Source organism: Lytechinus variegatus, chromosome 1, assembly GCF_018143015.1.
Source record: "Lytechinus variegatus isolate NC3 chromosome 1, Lvar_3.0, whole genome shotgun sequence".
Lineage (NCBI taxonomy): Eukaryota > Metazoa > Echinodermata > Echinoidea > Temnopleuroida > Toxopneustidae > Lytechinus > Lytechinus variegatus.
Window position 1 is genome coordinate 49,566,758 of NC_054740.1, and position 17,727 is coordinate 49,584,484.

The following is a 17,727-nucleotide window of genomic DNA, read 5'->3' on the forward strand; positions in this document are numbered from 1 at the left end:
GTATCATAAAAGATGGGCGACACGAAAGACGGTCCTTGGAAAGACCCTTTCGTGCAATCGGCCCCTGGACCTTACGTGTAAAGTAATACTCACCTGACAAGCGTGAAGTAGGTCCTATGGTCAAAATAATTCTCCGAATAAATAGTTAAAACAGAAATAAAGCACTTACCACGATTATAGGGATGAAGGTCTATTAAACGAGTGGCAGTTTCCTGACATCTGGGCACAAACTGGAACCTCAAAAAAACGAAAAGTTCTCTCCTACCCCAGTCTCTATCGGCCATTTTGTTACGATTCATAACAAAAATGACCGATCAAGACAGGTAGGAGAGAACTTTTCGTTTTTTTGAGGTTCCAGTTTAAGCCCAGATGTCAGGAAACTGCAACCCGTTAGACCTTCATCAATATAATCGTGGTAAGTGCTTTACTTCTGTTTTAACTATTTATTCGGAGAATTATTTTGACCATACTTCACGCTTGTCAGGTGAGTATGCCAAATTACACGTAAGGTCCTGGGTTCCCTGGGTTACACGATAGCGAGCCGTCTGTGTTTGAGGAGAAATTAAAAAAAAAATGTTAAAAAACTCCTCGAAACAGACGGCTGCCAGCTGTCTACACATGACCTAAATTTCTAAAATAAGTAGGGCCTATACGCACCATATCAGCGTTTTCTTCCATATTACTAGCAATGTAGCAGGTTCACTTTAATCAGTTATTGTCATCAATCTAGCGGATCTGATTTCTACGTGCTCTAATCTTGCACAGGATTCGTGATCGATAGTCGTATCGTGTCGTGCAAGACTGGTCGAGTCGGCATTATGAGACTGAACACTTTAGTACTATACAGCTATATGCACTGAACATTGTTTGTAAACAACTTTGTGACGTGATGATTATGGGACGCCATCTGAACCATCATTAATTTAGTTGGACGGAGTTAGAGACGTATTTTGACAAGGGGCCCGGGGAGTGGGAGCGGAGGTGGGGGGAGGGGCAAAGTGACCTAAACTTGCGTCATTTTTCTCACTTTAAAAACAGGGCAAATGTAAAGTTTCAAAATATAATATTGACATATAGCAGAGGGAGGCAAGAGCGCAGTGGGTTGGGCCCTCGGGTACGTAAAACCCTTGGCATCCATTAAGAATGCCCCTTGAAACGAGTTCATTCATTATTGTGATGTTGATGGGTGCATTAACCCTATCTAGGCCGGAGTATTTTGGGAGTTCCTATCAGGGCCGGGGGAGAGGGGGCCTCCAAGGCCAGGCCTTGGCCGTCGACCGCGCGATCGCGCCGAAAATTGGCACACGGGTTGCCTGGGACATAATCTACAAGATTGTATAGTAATTTATTTCATGCGAAACGCTATTAAGTGATTATGCTAATTTATGCGTAATTAGTATGCGAAATCATACTTTTTCCTCTAACTCCCTAAATAAAGCTCCAAATGTACTAATCTTTGGTATAGAAACTCTTTGTGGTGTCCTAAGCAAGAGTACATGAAAAAAGTTGTGATATCAAATCATTTTCTTATGTATTATATTTTTTTTTTCAATTTCTTATGTATTTCTTTGTTTTTTTACCTTTTTGTTTTTCATTGTTTTTTCAATGAAATTTGTTGGGGACTCTACTGTGATCATAAAAAGCATAAAATGAATACATTTAGACTGGCAAAACTAAAAATAATCATACATTTTATGAATTTTGGTTGAAAACACAATTTGCATTGACTTTGTACACGAAATCATGTTTTTGAGCAATTTTCCACGGTCTGACATGCACCTACATAATGTTGCGTAATTTCGAAACCACGTACCCGGGTGACGCAAAATTGGTCTCAAAAGTTGCGCAAGACTTGAAAGTAAAAACTCAGCGAGCGGCGCGGTCAAAAAGTTTTGCACGGCGAAAATATCGCGCGATTCGTTGAGGGGGGGGGGGGCCGGCCTCGGAGGCCCCCCCCGGCCTAGATAGGGTTAATTGAGTCTATGTTTGTCGGACCAGTGTTCATGATTGGAGCCCGACTGCACGTGATCGACTTACACAAATTTTGTTGGGTTGGCGAGTTTAAAGATACTAGGGAGCCAGTATATAGGGCTTGCGAGCGAACACTATATTTTGATCTTATAGAATGTTAATGTAAAAATATCATTTGTGCTAGTTTAATTGACATGATATTCAGTGGCGTTACTACGGGGGGGCACGTACCCCCCCATACGCTGGCAAAAAAAACACAAAAAAAACAGGGAAAAGGAAAAAAAGAGGGAGAAAGGGAAAGAAACGTATTAAGAAGAAATTGCTAAAATCATAATTATGCTATAAGTTATATATTACATTTTTTTAATCGGAATTTTATGAAACATAATTTGCGCAGGGCCTAGGCTATGTCTTCATTGTTCCTGGTGCTCGCATTGCTGTTTAACGATATATAATCCTGTTGTACTAAGATCTCCAGTTTTCAAGTCAATATATACGAAATATATTTCTTGGCATCATAAATCTAAAATTATTATTGTTTTATGTGCTTCTTTTCCAGGACTACTTAAAGTGATTGCCCCATTTTAAGGTCTTAATATAGACAATTTCCTGTCCGTGCTAATTACTTTTGCATTCACGTGGATTGGTGAGATATGTCTGTTCTTCATAAATTAATAAAATTAGACTTTAAAATGTCCCTTTTTCTGATCTGAATATCAAAACATTTCAGCTTTCGTCTAAGCGCCTCATTGAGCATTTATTCAAAATGGAAAAGACGTACGCTATCAGTGGCGTAGCTACGGGGGGGCCTGGGGGGCACGTGCCCCCCCTGAGATTTGGTGTGCCCCCCAGGTGCCCCCCCAGAAAAAATTGGCAGAGCAAAAAAAAGAAAATAAAAAAGGGAGAAAGAAAAGGTCATTGCGAGGAAAAGAAGAAGAAAGACAGAAGAAAAAAAAGAGGAAAATAAGAGGAGGAAGACTAGTGAATGAATAATGTGAGGGGAAGACTTGCAATTAAAAAAAATATTTTCATGTTACTATGTAAATTTTTGCTGGTGCTTCGCGTCATAATTGCCTGTTCGATGGGATGCATATCTTGCTCAATAGGCTGATGTGGAGCAAGTTTTGAAGTCAATATGCAAAACATATTTTAGCTCGGACATCGAGCTTTCATTTTTTTTTATTTACAAATTTAAGTGCTCTGTAAAATGTCTGTTTTATGGTCTGCATATCAGCATTTTAAGCTCACGCTGCCTGGTCACATTGTTTGATTTGCCAAGTTCATATTGTCTACGTGTATTCCATAATGTTCCATTAAACAAATGTATTCAGAATGCCCAGATTTTATATCTAAATATTAAACATGCGCGATAGCGTGCATGTTCTTTATTTAAAATAAACTTAAATTATCCAGTTTTACATCAGAATATCAATAATTTTCTGCTCATGCACGCTTCACGATCGCATTATTAATGATACCCAATTGACTATATCCTATTTATGACTTACAAAATATGAATAGAGTGTCCCGCTTTTAGGTCTAAAATCTCAATTTTCTTCCTCTCGCGCTTCGCGCTCGCATCACTTGTTTAGTTACATACCTATCCCATCAATTAATACAAAAAGTGCTTAGAATGATCATTTTTTTAGGTCGGAATGTAAAAAAATTTGCTCGCGCTTCGCGCTCGCATTATTGAAATATATACCATCTTTGTGGGTAACTGTAAGCAGTCCTTAACAGGTCCCTTTTCGATAATGCTAGAACAGTTGATAAAAATTTATGTTAACGCTTGGGGGTACATACGAATCTTGTTCAGGATCACACATAATTGCCCAGAAAATTAAATTTCAGGAAAAAAATACATTAAAGTAACAAAAAAAAATCGCTCGCGCTTCGCGCTCGCACTTTTTATAAGGCTTACGAGATTATTTTATGTTTATTTTGTTTTATAAGAATAAAACTAACAAGTGACTGATATAGGTGAAGATAAATTTGGGCCCCGTCCGCTATTGGCGAAAGACGAATCCGCCCTTGTGGACTCATACACACACACCGGAAAAATGGCCGGTGCCCCCCCTGAAAAAGCAAAGACCCCCCATGTGCCACCCGGGAAAAAAATCCTAGCTACGCCACTGTACGCTATATATGAATCATATTGTCGTATTATTCGTCATACTGATATTTGACCGTAGGCATAAATCAGGGTGGGGGGAGGTTGGTGATAAGACAGCCCATAACTCAGGGGCGGATCCAGCTCCCGCCAACAGGGGGGCCGGAGGACGAATTTTTTTGGCCCATATTTTTTCCCGATCGGCCGCTCAAAGTTGCTTTTTTGAAGGGGTTGTCTCAGTAGCGTAATGAGCCAAAGATTTTGAGGGGGCTCGATACGACAATCGCGTAAAATCAATAAGAAGTTGCGAGCGAAGTGAGTGAGCAAAAATTTTGCCATTTTAATTACAAAATCAAAGTTTAATAGATTTTGACATAACATTTGAAAAATTATAGGCCTATATTTCTTGGTGATTTTTTTTATTGAGGGGGGGGGGGGCAAAGCACCGGTGTCCTAACAGTCATTTCTTAGCTTTATTCTTACAAAACAACATAACAAAGATATAATAATCTCATAAGGCTCATTTAAATAGTGCGAGCGCAAAGCGAGAGCTGCACATTTTTTGGAATTTCGTATATTTCGTCCTGAAAATTGAATATTCTGGGCAATATCTGTGAACCTGAACAAGATGCGTATGTAACTTTACTGCGAGCGCGAAGCGCGAGCACTCAAATTTGATATGGGTTCTGGCTTGATCGGAAATTGACCCGTTAAGGACGATTTGCAGTTAGCCATAAGACGATACATAATTCAACTTTTACTACATTTTTTGACATTCCGACCTCAACAATTGACAATTTAAGCACTTTTTGAAATAAACGGTATTTAGGAATAAAACTAAACAACTGATGCGAGCTCGAAAAGCGATCGGACAAATTTGGGATTTCAGACCTAGAAATGGGACACACTATATATTCATGTTTTGTAAATCATGAAACAGGATGGGTAATTTGGTATTTTCCTAAACTAATAATGCGAGCGCAACTTAAGCACGTTTTGAATAAAGATCAAGCTGCGTATCTCAAAAAAAAACATGTGTGCGCGTGTTTTAGAGATATACAGCATCTGGGAATTCCGAATGCATTTCATTTCTTTATCATGAAAATCAATAACGCGAGCACGAAGCGCGAACGGAAATATTTGATATTCAGGTATGAAAAGGGTGAATTTAAGCACTTTCTATAAAGCACTGTGTAGAGAAATTGTGAAAGTATGCGAATGCGAAGCGCGAGCTGATCTAGTTTTAATATTTTTTGACCTATAGGATCTGGACAGTCTTGGTCTAAGGACATTTTTGTCATCATATGAAAATGATGACTATCTTCCTATTCCTCTTCCTAAGCGCGATATGAAACTTGCCGATATTCCTTTCTGAAAATTTAGTCATTAGAAATTAATGAAAGTTTCATTATCATATTTATGAATGTAAATGTAATAATCCTAATGAGTGAGTAAAATTTGTTGACATTTGAGGCCTGAAACAGGATATTTTAAGCACTTTTGTAATCATGAATAGGATTTACGAATTAATATATTTTCAAATATTAATGCGAGCGCAAATCGCGAGACGATTTTTTTGATACACTATATTAAAAGGGGGATTTTAAGTAATTTGTTACAGAATTAGTACATAAAGAATATTATGGAATTAAGACAATATGTAGCCCTACTTGGCAAATCAAATAATGCGAGCGCCCAGCGCAAAAAGCTGCTATTCACACCATAAAACGGACATGAAATATGTATAAGAAAATAATGCTGAAGATAATGCTTTGATTGCAAATAAATTTTCTATTGTTTACTCGAATTTTCGACGGTCCTCCGTCTTCTTCAGGAGTATACAATATGTGGTATCAAAGCATTATCTTCAGCATTATTTGTTTCCTTGCAGAAGCCAACACGTGAAACTTTAAGATAAATTATATATATAATATATGCGTGTGGATGTGTGTGTGTGTGTGTGTGTGTGAAGTTATACACGTACTACAGCTTTGGCAACTCTTTTTATTTAAATATTGTGTGAAAAAATGGATGAAGAGAACAAAGGTAGGCGTAGCTTAAATCAAGGTTCGAGTTATCTTCCCTTTTTGGAAAAATTGGCGATGTCAAAAAAATGTCTTTGCCGGGAATCTAACCCGGGCCCCCAGCTTTTAACGCCGGTGCCTTAACCACTAGACCCCCGGGGGGGGGGGCCACTTACATTGACGAGTGGATACCATGCGCGACCAAAAAAACACGTAAAAAGGATGTCTTTTTCACGATAGGGCACGTTACGTACGTAACGTGATAAGGGTGTCAAAAACACAAAAAATAATGAAAAAAGGGTATCTATTTCACTAGGAAAATTACGTGCTTAGGGTCGAATTTGCGGGGATGATAAAACAAAATTAAAATGTTTCATAAAGGATGTCCTTTTTGCCCCAACACTTCGTGTTTAGAGTCCGATTTGCGCGAGGTGTAGAAGGTGGGGTCGTACTAAACCAAATAAGGTAAAGCCGACGACCGAAGGACCCGTAACAATAAAACATTCATGTACTTGTTTAGGGGTTCATTTCGGGGAATATTTGCCAAGAGTATCGTTTTGTTTCCAATACTTGTTAAGGGTAGGGTTTCACACGCCAATACTTGTTAAGGGGTGCATTTTCAGAATATGGAAATTATGTGTTTACATGGTTTAGGGTGCTTTTCCGGACCCCATGGTCGCGCATGGTATCCACTCGTGAATGGAAGTGGCCCCCCCCCCGGGACTAGACCACAGAGACGGGGCACCGGCGTACAAAGCTTGGGGCCCGGGTTCGATTTCCTGCAGACAAAGGCGTTGATCCTGGGGTGGGGGGGGGGGGCAGGGGGGCGATCGCCCCACAAATGAAAATATTGGGGGGGGGGCAAACATATCGTTTTGCATCTGCAAAAAATAAAATAAGATTGTAATGTTACGCAGAAATCAGCACGCGAGATTGAGATACACAACTCGTTCTTTATTTAAAATCGTGCTCAAAATTTCTGTTTTTCAGATTGGAATATACAAATGTTCAGCTCGCGCTTCGCATCATTTCTGTAGCAAAACCCCATACTTTTCATGATTAAATAGATGAATAATACATACCGTTTTCAGTTCTAAACCTCAAAAGAACTCCTGATTCGATTGCCAATAATCTTTTGTTGGATATATATCTTGTACTTTATTAAAAACGTCCATTAAACTCAATTTTTTCAGATCGAAATATCAAAATTTTCAGCTCGAGCTTCGCGCTCGCATCTATTTTTTTTAGATCTTAATCTTTGGGACCAAAAATGCTTAATATATCAAGTTTTCAAATCAGAATATATAAAGAAATTTCAGCTTGCTCTCGGCACTCGTATTATTTGTGTAGTGAGATATGTTTCCTCCCATGAGTGACTTCAAACAGTCCTAAACAGGCACCTTTTTTTCCTGTTATCAGGTCAGTATACTAAAAACTTTCAGCTCGCGCTTCGCGCTCGCATTAGTTTGTTGGTGTGCATGATATGTGTCTCTATCTCATGAATCAAATACATATAAAGTTGATTCATGATCCCCCCCCCCCAATTTGAAAAATGGATCGACGCCCCTGCCTGCAGAGACATTTTTCCGGCATCGCCAATTTTTCCAAAAAAGGGTAGATAGCGCTTTGGGGAACCTTAACGATATTTCAAGTACGAATTTGACGATTAGGACCTCGATCCTTGCTTGAAGCATAAAATGTTAAAATAATGGAATTCCACGTGTTCAAGGAGGAATGAAACTTCATTTCACATGACAATGACGAGAAAATGAAAATATTTCCCAGGACCAAAATCCAATTGAAACCAGTTGGATTTCCATCTGGTTTCAATTTGTTTCAACTGGTTTCAATTGGTTTTAACTGGAATTAAGCAATTTGCAGTTGAAACCAGTTAGGCAACTGGAAATCCTAACTGGAACCTGTTGGGTAACTGGATATGACTTCCAACTGGAAATGATTTCTAACTGGAACCAGTTGGGTAACTGGAAATCCTAACTGGAACCACTTGGGCAACTGGAAATCCTAACTGGAACCAGCTGGGTAGGCCTAACTGGAAATCCTAACTGGAACCAGTTGGGCAACTTGAGATGACTTCTAACTGGAAAGATGGGTAACTGGAAATGAACTCTAATTGGAACCAGTTGGATAACTGGAAATCCTAACTGTATCCAGTTGGGTAACTGGATCCAATTGAAACCAGTTAATTTGCATATTTTTTGCCAGTGTGCACTTATTAATATTATATGAGATTCATCCTAATTTACAATGTATTTATTGATTTTTTTTTCAATTTGAAGTACCACACTTTTTTCAGATAAGTGTTTAGAATACTTAGCAGTGAAAACCATGTTCATATTAATGTTAAAGATTATAATTAGAACAGATTAAAAGATAATCAGTACACCATTAACTGTTACCGAATTACATCAAATAAAAATACATATATTTGAAAATCTTCCAGATACATACATACATATGAAAGTCTATATTTTACAATGCCCTTAACATTAGTATTAATAGACATAATACACTGCTTCTGTGTTGGCATGAGCAATAGTTAGTGCAAATATTAATTGATTTGTAACTAATTAAGTTCATTCCAACTGGAAGTTCCAATTGGATCCAGTTGGAAACCAATTGGTTTCAACTGGTTCCAGTTGAAACCAGTTGCCTCCAATTGGTTTCAACTGGAACCAATTGAAACCAGTTGCCTCCAATTGGATTCAACTGGTTTTAATAGGGAAATTGGAACAACTGGAACCAGTTGGCCAACTGGTTTCAATTGGTTTTGCTCTAATTGGTTTTAACTGGATTTTGGTCCTGGGTTCATATTTCATATAATAAAATTCAAAAGAAATAGTGAGTGATGTCATCAGTTCCTCATTTGCATACCGATACTAGTAACTGTTTTGTGAAATGAAGCAGAAATGTAAAATGCCATATCTTTCTTATTTTACATGTGATATTGATGGAATTTTCAGTGTTATGCTTGTTGATTTTTTTTCTTTTTATTCAAATCAATTTTATGTTGGGGTGGACTTGTCCTTTAAGTACATAAACATATGACCGTTGAGACCCCTGTACAGATCGCGCTAGAACTGCGGCCTATCAGTAATTGCTGGTGCCACGAGCCTAACATCAGTAGGGCTAAAGATATTCGTTCGACCCAACCCATTCGAATTTTTTTCAATTTGATGTTGCTGATTGACAAAAATGTATGAATATGATTCAAAATCTAACACTGATTCTAGAAATGGTACTGAGTACTGAACTTCCTTCGCCCAAATTGGGAACTAAGTGACTTGGAACTATTTATTGACTGCATGGCGGACTATTAGGGCTATTACCGTATACTAGCTGTTTAGGTTGATGAATTTGATCCATTCATAATTATCTTCATAAAAGGCGATTTATTTTTAAAATGAGCTGGCTATACGGTACCCTTTCCCGGTTAAATATGGAATGCCAGATATATATCCTATCCAATGGTAGTAAACATTCCACCCTCTACTTTCACATTTATTTTTTATGAATTTTTCAAAAGTGCGATTTTAACACACAGGTCTATGGGATTCGAATGTTTTATGCGCGTGACACCTGGTGAGTGGAGCCAACGCGAAACAACCAACATAACAGCTAGAGACCGAAGCTTTTGGTCTAAGAGGGCATAGGTATACCTATAGCACTTAGCCAACTCATCTTAATTTTCATTTCTAATATTATTATCTCTTTAGCTTTCGCAACTGAAAAAGAGAATATTTGTGTTAGTGTGTGACAAGGGCGCTGGAAGCGGGGGGGGGGGGGGGGGGTGGAGGGGGGGGGGGCAGGGGGGCACTTCCCCCCAAATAATTTTTTTTGGGGGGCATGCAAAACGAGATTTTGCCCCCCCCCAATGTGCCCCCCTGAAAGTAGAAAAATGATAAATTATTTAAGAACAAAAGTAAACGAAGCCACTTTTCTGCCAGAAAATTGTCATTTCCATTGTCAAAAATATTTTTTCTTTGCCCCTGACGGGACAAGGGACAAATACATTATCATAGTAAGCCTCGCGTCTTTTGACGAACAGTTCCTCTGTGAAACATACCTTTGATAAGCCCCTTTTCCATCTTATTACAGTGTGATAACGTTTAACCTTTTAATGAATACATTTCAGACTAAAAGCGAATGGCGAATAGTGGTCCACCAATGATTAGGCTTATAACTCTATGTTGCTGGCTGTGTCGTCTAACAAACGCGCGGTCGCCCAGAAACGCTCAAACCGGACCCGATATCACAAACGCGCGTGAACACTAGTTACTCGAGCAACATATGGAATCTATATGTGATTGTTTTTTTTTACCTGATTGCTAAGAAAGCATGAATGCTTGTAAGCAAGCAACCAGAGGACCGACGGCTTAAGGTCCTTTCCGAAGGACCTGGTACTGAGGATTAATGCCTTACCAAAGGGCACTAGCGCACCAAGTGAAAATTGAACCCGGGTCACCGGAATACGAATCCCCCGCTCTACCGAGTGAGCTATCGCGCCTCATGATGTCATAGCTGTCAAGCCCAGAAACCATAACATCTCGAGAAACTTGTTTCAAATATTTTATTTTCAACTAAATATAAATTGAGTTAATAAAGTGATACTGACAAGTCAGTGCCCTAAAGAAAATATCAAGGTCATTTCAACTCAAGACATGTTATCAGAAAATTACACAGAATAATCATGTGTAGAGGATTATAATTTATAATTTTTGAAAATGGTGAATCCCACTCGAAAGCAACTTTGAGATAATGTTTAGACATGAAAAAAATAAAATCATCTGTGAAAGTGTCTCATTGACCGGACTCATATTATCCGAGATATGAATAAAAATGTAAATAAAGAATATAAAAGAAAAAAAATAAGCGTTACAGTACATACATACATACATTTAATATTTATATAGCGCTTTTCCATACAGTACTGCTCTACTATAAAAAAATATCTTAAGATATTTTCACAGCCCCGTATTTTCCTCCATTCCTTTTCATTGGCATGATTGGAAGGCGTTTTGTCTGATACTATTTTCATATGATATAGCACTTATGTATTTTAGATTCCAAAACTTCTTCCCATTACCTGTTACAAATCAAATCGAGATGGCAGCTATGTTCTCTGGATCATCCCAGATTTTGTTATTCATGGACGTTTGCAGAAATAAAAAAAAAACAATCCGAGAGTGGGTGGGGCTGCAAGACCTAAATTTTCGAAGAAACTTAAGAGCGAGGGGATTTGTGATGGGAGAGCTTTTGCATTTTCTAGAATAAAATTGAAGGATTTCGTTTACACTTTTGGTGAATTTTGTGAATCTCGATCGGCGGCCCCTGGCTGCGTACGGTACGTCATGTTTTGTCTAAAGTCTTTAAAAGGCCTATATTACATTGGTTTGAAACAATTTCGTTTGCAATAAGGCTCGTCATTTGCTGGAACTGGGGACCCTGATCATGAAGAAACACTTCTGGGCCAGAAGGGAGGAAACAGAAGGAGCAAATAAAAACTCCAAGACTGTTTAATTCTCAAGAAATTTATTTTTGGATGCTCTTAGAAATGCAACTTTTATACTCCATTTTTACACAAAGTCCTTACCGGGGGAGGGGGGTCCCACAGCCTCTCCCGCTCGATCGATTCGGTATCTCACGCTGTCAAAAATATTGTGCCCCCTTCGGTATTTTGCCCCCCCCCAAAAAAAAAAAAAAAAAACGGAAAGTGTTCCGGCGCGCCTGGTGGTGAGGGGGGATGTCCTCCCGACATGTTAAATATCGCGTGCGCCACGCCCAGAAAGTAGGCCTATATTGAGAGGCCTACTCCCGAATTTGCACTAGTATCTAATACCCGTGCTGATATAACCAAAGGATATAACCCAAGAATAATAATTTCTATGCGCATGCGGCACCCCATACCATTGTCACTATTTGATTAGTCTTTAAATTGCGACCGAATTTTACTTCGGAATATAGGGAAAATATAACAAAAGAACTAATAATTTAATACATGAGATTTAATTATCACTGAAGTCTAGCTGGGTTTTCAAACTCTGTGGGAGACATTCCACAGGCTAGGCCCTGCATGAGCAAACAGATCTACTGAAATTTCATCAAACCAAATATTTATAATAATAACAAATATCAACGTCTTACAGCTACAATTGTCTGCCAGAGCTGTATGCAGACTACCGTATTAAATGAGCGCGAGGGCTGAATCGAGAATTCGTTATTTGCGAATTGCATGCATGGGCGCCGGGCCGGGCGGGCCGAGGCGGTTCATTTGCGCTGGCCGGCCGCCACCGCTGCCTGGCCTACCTAATTAAGCGAGGCCTTCTTAGTACGCGCTAAATCATCGCCAATTCAATGTACTATTTACCACAAGAAAGGATCACCAGTCGTTCTTATTTTAAAGTCGCTCTTAACTTATGAACAGCTTTATGAAACACCCGTGAAACACCCACCAGGTACTTGGTATATCGTCCATTAATATACCGGTAACTAAGATTCTTAGTAAGAAAAATCCACGTGCATGAGCTATCGATTGTCTGATGACATGATGATCTTGACGGTGTTAGTCCAGGCTCCCCAAAACTGACGATTCCAAAGCGACATGCCTTAATTTATCGTTACATCTTCGAAGTGGAACTCACAAGATATTTAAAACGAAAATGCCTCAAGAATTTCACGTCATTCGATGCTTTGCCTGTCTGGTATTTCAGGTCCATCAAGTGAAGAAGAAACCAAAGTGGCAATGCAAGATGTGTGGAGAAAAGCAGTCTGTCAGAAAGGTAGGATGGGGGGTCGGGTGTCCGGACACTTTATATTTTTGAAGCCTTCTTTTTTTGTCTTTGGATTACACTAAAAATATGAATTCAGTATAGTTGCAATCATCATCTAGGCCTATTTTGTTCTCTACCCGGGGGGGGGGGGGGGCACTTCCATTCACAAGTGGATACCATGCGCGAAAAGCACCCTAAACACGTAATTTTCATATTCTGAAAATGTATCCCTTAAGGCTTAACAAGTATTGGCGTGTGAAACCCTACCCTTAACAAGTATTGGAAACAAAACGATTTACTCTTGGCAAATATTCCCTGAAATGAACCCCTAATTTCAAGTACAGGAATATTTTATTGTTACGGGTCCTTCGGTCGTCGGCTTTACCTTATTTTGGTTTAGTACGACCCCATCTTCTACACCTCGTGCAAATCGGACTCTAAACATGCTAAACACGAAGTGTTGGGGCAAAAAGGACATCCTTTATAAAACATTTGAATTTTGTTTTATCATCCCCGCAAATTCGACCCTAAACACGTAATTTTCCTAGCGAAATAGATACCCTTTTTTCATTATTTTTGTGTTTTTGACACCCTTATCACGTTACGTACGTAACGTGCCCTATCGTGAAAAAGACATCCTTTTTACGTGTTTTTTGGGTCGCGCATGGTATCCACTCGTCAATGTAAGTGGCCCCTCCGGGGTTCTCTATAATATTTTTTAACATTTTGTACTAAAAATTGATGAAACTTTGCTGGTATTTTTTTCAAAATGACTTTCTAAAATTGATTGTCCGGACACACAACAACTGGGTATACACTAACTTTAGAATCTGACTACTAGGCCTGTGCCGTTATTCTTTAGGGATGTCATCCTGTAAATACAAATTATCTTAATCTTATTCAGATGTTCAAGATGGCCAGTGAAAAGGCCTTTGTTTGAAAATGATTTACACCAAGCCCGGGGGGGGCACTCAGTATATAATGCATAGTGGGTATGTGCCGCGGAGGGGACCCCCATTTTTACACCCAAATTTCCATTCCAAGGCATAGCATTTTTGTCTTATTGAGAAAAAAAAACAAAGAAAGCCGCTCCAAGGCATAGCATTTTTTTCTTATCGATAAAAAAGAAGAAAGAAATCCGCTCCAAAGCTTCGCATATTTTTCGTTACGCCGTTCCGGTTGCATTGATCTGCTGCAATTTTGGTGAAAAGCGGCCGCCGAGCGCTGTTCGACCATCGTCTCTGCCCGAGCGCACCCGGCGGAGGCCGCGCTAGCTGCATCATGCACGCATGCCCGTTCCATAGGGGTGCATACGCTTGTAATCACACGCTGGCGATCCGTTCCACGGAACCCCGTTTTCACAAAATTTTAGTTCAGAAGCCCGTTCCGAGGACCCTCCTTTTTACAATAAGCCCGCTCCAAGGCCCCCGTTTTTTGTCTCGCCCGCGGCACACCCTTACCACTTTTTTGGTCGAGTGCCCCCCCCCCCCGGGCACCAAGCTAGCCTGGAGGCGTCTGGCCTCTGGGGAGTAAAAGTCATCTAGGCTAGGCCTACTCTCTCTAGTCTAGTCTATGACTGTATGGTTACTCCCCACTGCACTGAGTAGATGACTTTTACTAGCCAGACAGATGCCTCCAGGCTAGCCAGGTGGTCGAAATCTGACCAGTGGCAGTGTTTGCTGGGCCGAGACACCGCCGATTCAAATTTCCAAATTCCAGAAAAGGGTGATTTTCTGCCAAAGATTGGTCAAAATGGCAAAAATGTGTTTTTTGCCATCTTGTAAACTTCCTATTTTAATACTTGATTAAGGGTAGAGTCTGGTCTTCCTTGGCTTGGGGCATCTACATGTACGGTAACATGAGAACTAAAGTTCCTGAAAAATTGGGTCCCAAATATTTTATGTTTTCCTAATAATTGTTTACAAAATATAGAAAAACAAATTTTCACCTTTGGACCTTGGGGAAATGGGAAAACATTAGGAAAGAGTCCCATATGCACCCCCCAGCCCAAAACAAAAATTTTTTTTTTGCTTGCATGCTGTAAGCAATTTTTAATGGGATAATGACATGAACATACTCTTGCACACTGTACTTCACCAGTACAATACACCAGACGGTGGCCTATACTCCCGGGGGGGGGGGGGGGGCACTTCCATTCACAAGTGGATACCATGCGCGACCATGGGGTCTCGAAAAGCACCCTAAACACGTACATGTAATTTCCATATTCTTAAAATGCACCCCTTAACAAGTATTGGCGTGTGAAACCGTACCCTTAACAAGTATTGAAAGCAAAACGATACTCTTGACAAATATTCCCTGAAATGAACCCCTAAACAAGTACAGAAATGTTTTATTGTTATGGGTCCTTCGGTCGTCGACTTTACCTTATTTGGGTTAGTACGATCCTACCTTCTACACCTCGCGCAAATCGGACCCTAAACACGTAGTGTTGGGGCAAAAAGGACATTCTTTATAAAACATTTTGATTTTGTTTCATCATCCCCGCAAATTCGACCATAATCACATAATTTTCCTAGCGAAATAGATACCCTTTTTTCATTATTTTTGTTTTTTTGACACCCTTATCACGTTACGTACGTAACGTGCCCTATCATGAAAAAGACATGTCCTTTTTACATGTTTTTTTGGTCGCGCATGGTATCCACTCGTCAATGTAAGTGCCCCCCCCCCGGGCCTATACTGTTTCCAGAAGAAGAAAAAGAATAACGAAAGATTGTTGAGACTTCCGGGTCGTTCACTTCAGATTTTCAATCATTTTTGTCTCGCCCACCAGAGGTGAAGGCGAGACTTGCTTGGGGATTCAAATGTCGTCCGTCGTCCTTCCGTCACAAACCTAATGACACATAACTCCACAACCGTAAGTTGCTTTTCAACCAAACTTGGATGCTGGATGGACTTGGGGGACCTGCATCTTATGCTGCAGCCGGAGGTCACATGGTAAGATCAAAGGTCATTTTCAGGTCAACGTTAAAGTTTACATGCAAGACTCTCTTATGACACCTAACTCCGCAACCTTAAGTCACTTTTCAACCAAACTTGGATGGTAGATGGACTTGGGGGACCTGCATGTAATGCTGTATTCAGAGGTCACATGGTAAGGTCCAAGGTCATTTTCAGGTCAATGTTAAAGTTTACATACAAAACTCTTAACTCCGCAACCGTAAGTCACTTTTCATCCAAACTTGGATGGTAGATGTACTTAGGCGACCTGCATGTTATACTGCAGCCAGAGGTCACATGGTAAACTCAAAGGTTATTTTTGGGTCAACATTAAAGTTTACTAGCAAGACTTTTATGACAAGTTTTATTCCATCCCAGCCATTTAACAATGAAGTTTCGATACAATTCTGTTGCATGCCCTCGCAAATCACGATATTTCTGGTTATTTTCATAAGTGGGCGAGACACAAAATCGCTTTTGCCTTGTCTAATATAACCAGAATGTGGAAGCTTTCGCCGTGGTGTAGTGCTGTCAACGAGAGCCGTGACTCTTGCCTTGTAATCAGAAGGTCATTTGTTACAATCCCACTAAGGCCTAGCGTCCTTTAGCAAGGCATCAATTCACACTACCCTTCTTATCCAGGTGCTAATTGGGTACCGGTAGGAAACATCTGTCATTGTGGTTGGTTTAGGAAGCGTGCCGTCTATTCAGGCTGCTTGGTCTATGAATCCAGTGACCGGGTAATAATAATTGTGAAGTGCTTTGAGCAGTCGTGGATTGATAAAGCACTATATAAATTCCAATTATTATTAATGTTCAGGCAATACTAAATTTCATACATGTATTTTTCCTATATACACTCCAGCTCTAGCCAGATCAATTCAATTCAGTTTAATTTCGGTTTATCAGATATAAATGTACATATGTAAAACATATATACAAAGAATGCAATGCTGTAGTCTAAATTCACTTTGAAGACTGATTGTGCAACGTTTGCATGAACATATTTACATTCAAGATTGCATAAACTTAAAATTTTTCACATTTGAAAGAGAAAACATTTGGCTGATTGAGACAAGTATAACATTTTGTGCATATTTTATTAATTATTCATATTTCAGGTATATGGTAAAGGAGCTGGCAAGGATTGTAGGTTGCTGGTTCAGTCTCTCAACATGACAGCAGGCCAGATAACAGATGAGGACGCTAACTGCCAGCTTTCCTCATCTGACCCTCTGGTTGAGGAAAAGGAAATGTCACAGGTATTTATGGAGGCATAAATAACAACCTTTTATAAACTCTGCAGTTAGTACAACATGATTAGTTGTACATGCTAGTAAAGTTAAAACAAGGATTCATGTTGTAACCAGCTCGAATGAATAATAAAGGGCTAGAGTTAATATAGCAGAGCTGCTAACCATTATGCTTTTCGCGTATTTAGTACGTTCTTGCAATAAAAATATGACAGTACGTTTTTTCTTTCAAAAATACCGATATGATTTTTTTCAAAATTGTAATTTGAGAAAAATGATCTTTGTATGTTTCTATTTCATAAAACTTAAACAAATATGGTTATTGGATCAATGTAATTTCAGGTAACTATTTTTGTTGTTAATCATTGTCAATCATTAAAACCAGGGTGAGATATACACGTTTCAATGAGCAGTGCGCATTTTAGCTTGCATGCAGCCTTAGTGCCACGATGAGCATGTGTGCCACGCATGTTATTATGAAATACATTTTTTTTGGGGAAAAATACATTTTTTTATCACAGTATATTACAATTTTTGTATCACCTGCAAAGCAGAGTGAGACTATAGGCTCCGCTTTTCCGACGGCGGCGGCGGTGTCAACACCAAATCTTAACCTA

At 39.5% G+C, this 17,727-nt stretch overlaps 2 protein-coding genes across 2 annotated transcripts in view; one reads left to right on the plus strand and one right to left on the minus strand.

The window, feature by feature from the left end:
• Window positions 1-842, minus strand: part of LOC121415613 (cAMP-responsive element-binding protein-like 2) — a 28,265-nt gene extending 27,423 nt beyond the window's left edge. The window contains exon 1 of the mRNA XM_041608898.1: window positions 658-842. Coding sequence (XP_041464832.1) covers window positions 658-678 — 21 coding nt within the window. The 5' untranslated portion in view covers window positions 679-842. The remainder of the gene's footprint in view (window positions 1-657) is intronic.
• Window positions 843-12,365: 11,523 nt separating this feature from the next.
• LOC121406464 (MRN complex-interacting protein-like) lies at window positions 12,366-17,388 on the plus strand. Its single transcript, XM_041597474.1, has 2 exons — window positions 12,366-12,902; window positions 16,979-17,388. Exons 1-2 carry the CDS (start codon window positions 12,783-12,785, stop codon window positions 17,135-17,137), a joined length of 279 nt encoding a protein of 92 aa, XP_041453408.1. The 5' UTR covers window positions 12,366-12,782; the 3' UTR covers window positions 17,138-17,388.
• The last annotated feature ends 339 nt before the right edge of the window (window positions 17,389-17,727 follow it).

Coding starts and splice junctions, on each gene's coding strand:
- LOC121406464 (XM_041597474.1), top strand. CDS start 12,783: ATGCCTCAAGAATTTCACGTCATTCGATGCTTTGCCTGTCTGGTATTT. Junction 12,903..16,978: donor AAAAGCAGTCTGTCAGAAAG/GTAGGATGGGGG, acceptor TTCATATTTCAG/GTATATGGTAAAGGAGCTGG.